General features: G+C 48.5%; 1 protein-coding gene across 2 annotated transcripts in view; it reads left to right on the top strand.

The window, feature by feature from the left end:
- LOC115281964 (keratin, type I cuticular Ha3-II-like) overlaps nucleotides 1-1,170 on the top strand; it is a 15,200-nt gene extending 14,030 nt beyond the window's left edge. The window contains exons 6-7 of one of the 2 annotated variants that reach the window (XM_029927719.1): nucleotides 5-265; nucleotides 1,044-1,170. In XM_029927719.1, the coding sequence (XP_029783579.1) occupies nucleotides 5-265; nucleotides 1,044-1,170 (388 nt within the window). The remainder of the gene's footprint in view (nucleotides 1-4; nucleotides 266-1,043) is intronic. The other variant, XM_029927718.1, reaches the window with a different exon arrangement.

Here is a 1,170-nt window from a genome sequence, read left to right as displayed (position 1 = left end):
CCTTGAGAAGCGGCTGTGTGACATTCTGTATGTTCCCCACACAGAGGAACTCCCTGGAGAACACGCTGACGGAGACCGAGGCGCGCTACAGCTCCCAGCTGTCCCAGGTGCAGCGCATGATCACCAACGTGGAGTCCCAGCTGGCCGAGATCAGGAGTGACCTGGAGCGGCAGAACCAGGAGTACCAGGTGCTGCTGGACATCAAGGCCAGGCTGGAGTGCGAGATCAACACGTACCGGGGTCTGCTGGAGAGCGAGGATTGCAAGTGAGTGGCCAGCAGGCATCACCCCTGTAAGACACATGTATGGTTCTATTCAAGGACAAAACAGAGACTTCAGGTTAAGTTTCAGAGGCTAATATGTCTGTAGAGACCAGAGGTGTCATTACCTGGTCGAAAGGTATTTTCTGTTCCAAAAGATACTTAGGAGACTTGACTGTTTTCTCCAACTGGTGAGCTTTTGGAGGCTGATGGGTAAATAAAATCTTGTATCTTCATGGTTGGCCTGTCACAGCAAAAGGGAACACAAAACTCAACAACCATCACATGTATTTGAACAGTACTTTTGGATTTAAACCGCACTTTCAAATCCACTATTTCACTGATTATTATTGGAATAATCTGAGGCAGGCAGCGTAGGGACAGTATAACTAACTTAGAGACGAGCTTTTGGATACTGAATGAGAAAACAATTTATTAGCTCATGGGGTAGAGCATTTGTCACCTGACAGTATTTTTATGGACATATTCTGTGTGGTAGTATTACGAATCCCATTTTACAGGCAGGGAGACTGAGGCTCAGAGGGGTGAAGGGACTTCCCCGTGGCTCCAGGGTTATAGAATGAGGGCTGGCATTCCACCTCCAGTCTTCTTTGTTCTCTTCAGCCACTGTCTTGGAGCTTTGTAGAAAGAGCAGTCTGAACAAGGCTTGGCTTCCTAAGATGTTGGAGAATGGTTACTGCTTATTCTGTCTCCTTGGGTTGACCTCCCTCCTTTTTAAAAATGATCTCTCTCATGCTGACAAGCTATTAATTTTGTGTCCCAGGCTACCCTGCAATCCCTGCGCCACAACCAACGCATGTGACAAGTCCATTGGGTCCTGTGTCACCAATCCCTGCACCCCGTGTTGCACACGCTCCCGCTGCGGACCCTGCAATACTTTCGGGTGCTAG

Source organism: Suricata suricatta, chromosome 17 (assembly GCF_006229205.1).
Source record: "Suricata suricatta isolate VVHF042 chromosome 17, meerkat_22Aug2017_6uvM2_HiC, whole genome shotgun sequence".
NCBI lineage: Eukaryota > Metazoa > Chordata > Mammalia > Carnivora > Herpestidae > Suricata > Suricata suricatta.
Note: the sequence above shows the minus strand (reverse complement) of the source record. Positions and strands in the feature narration are given on the sequence as shown.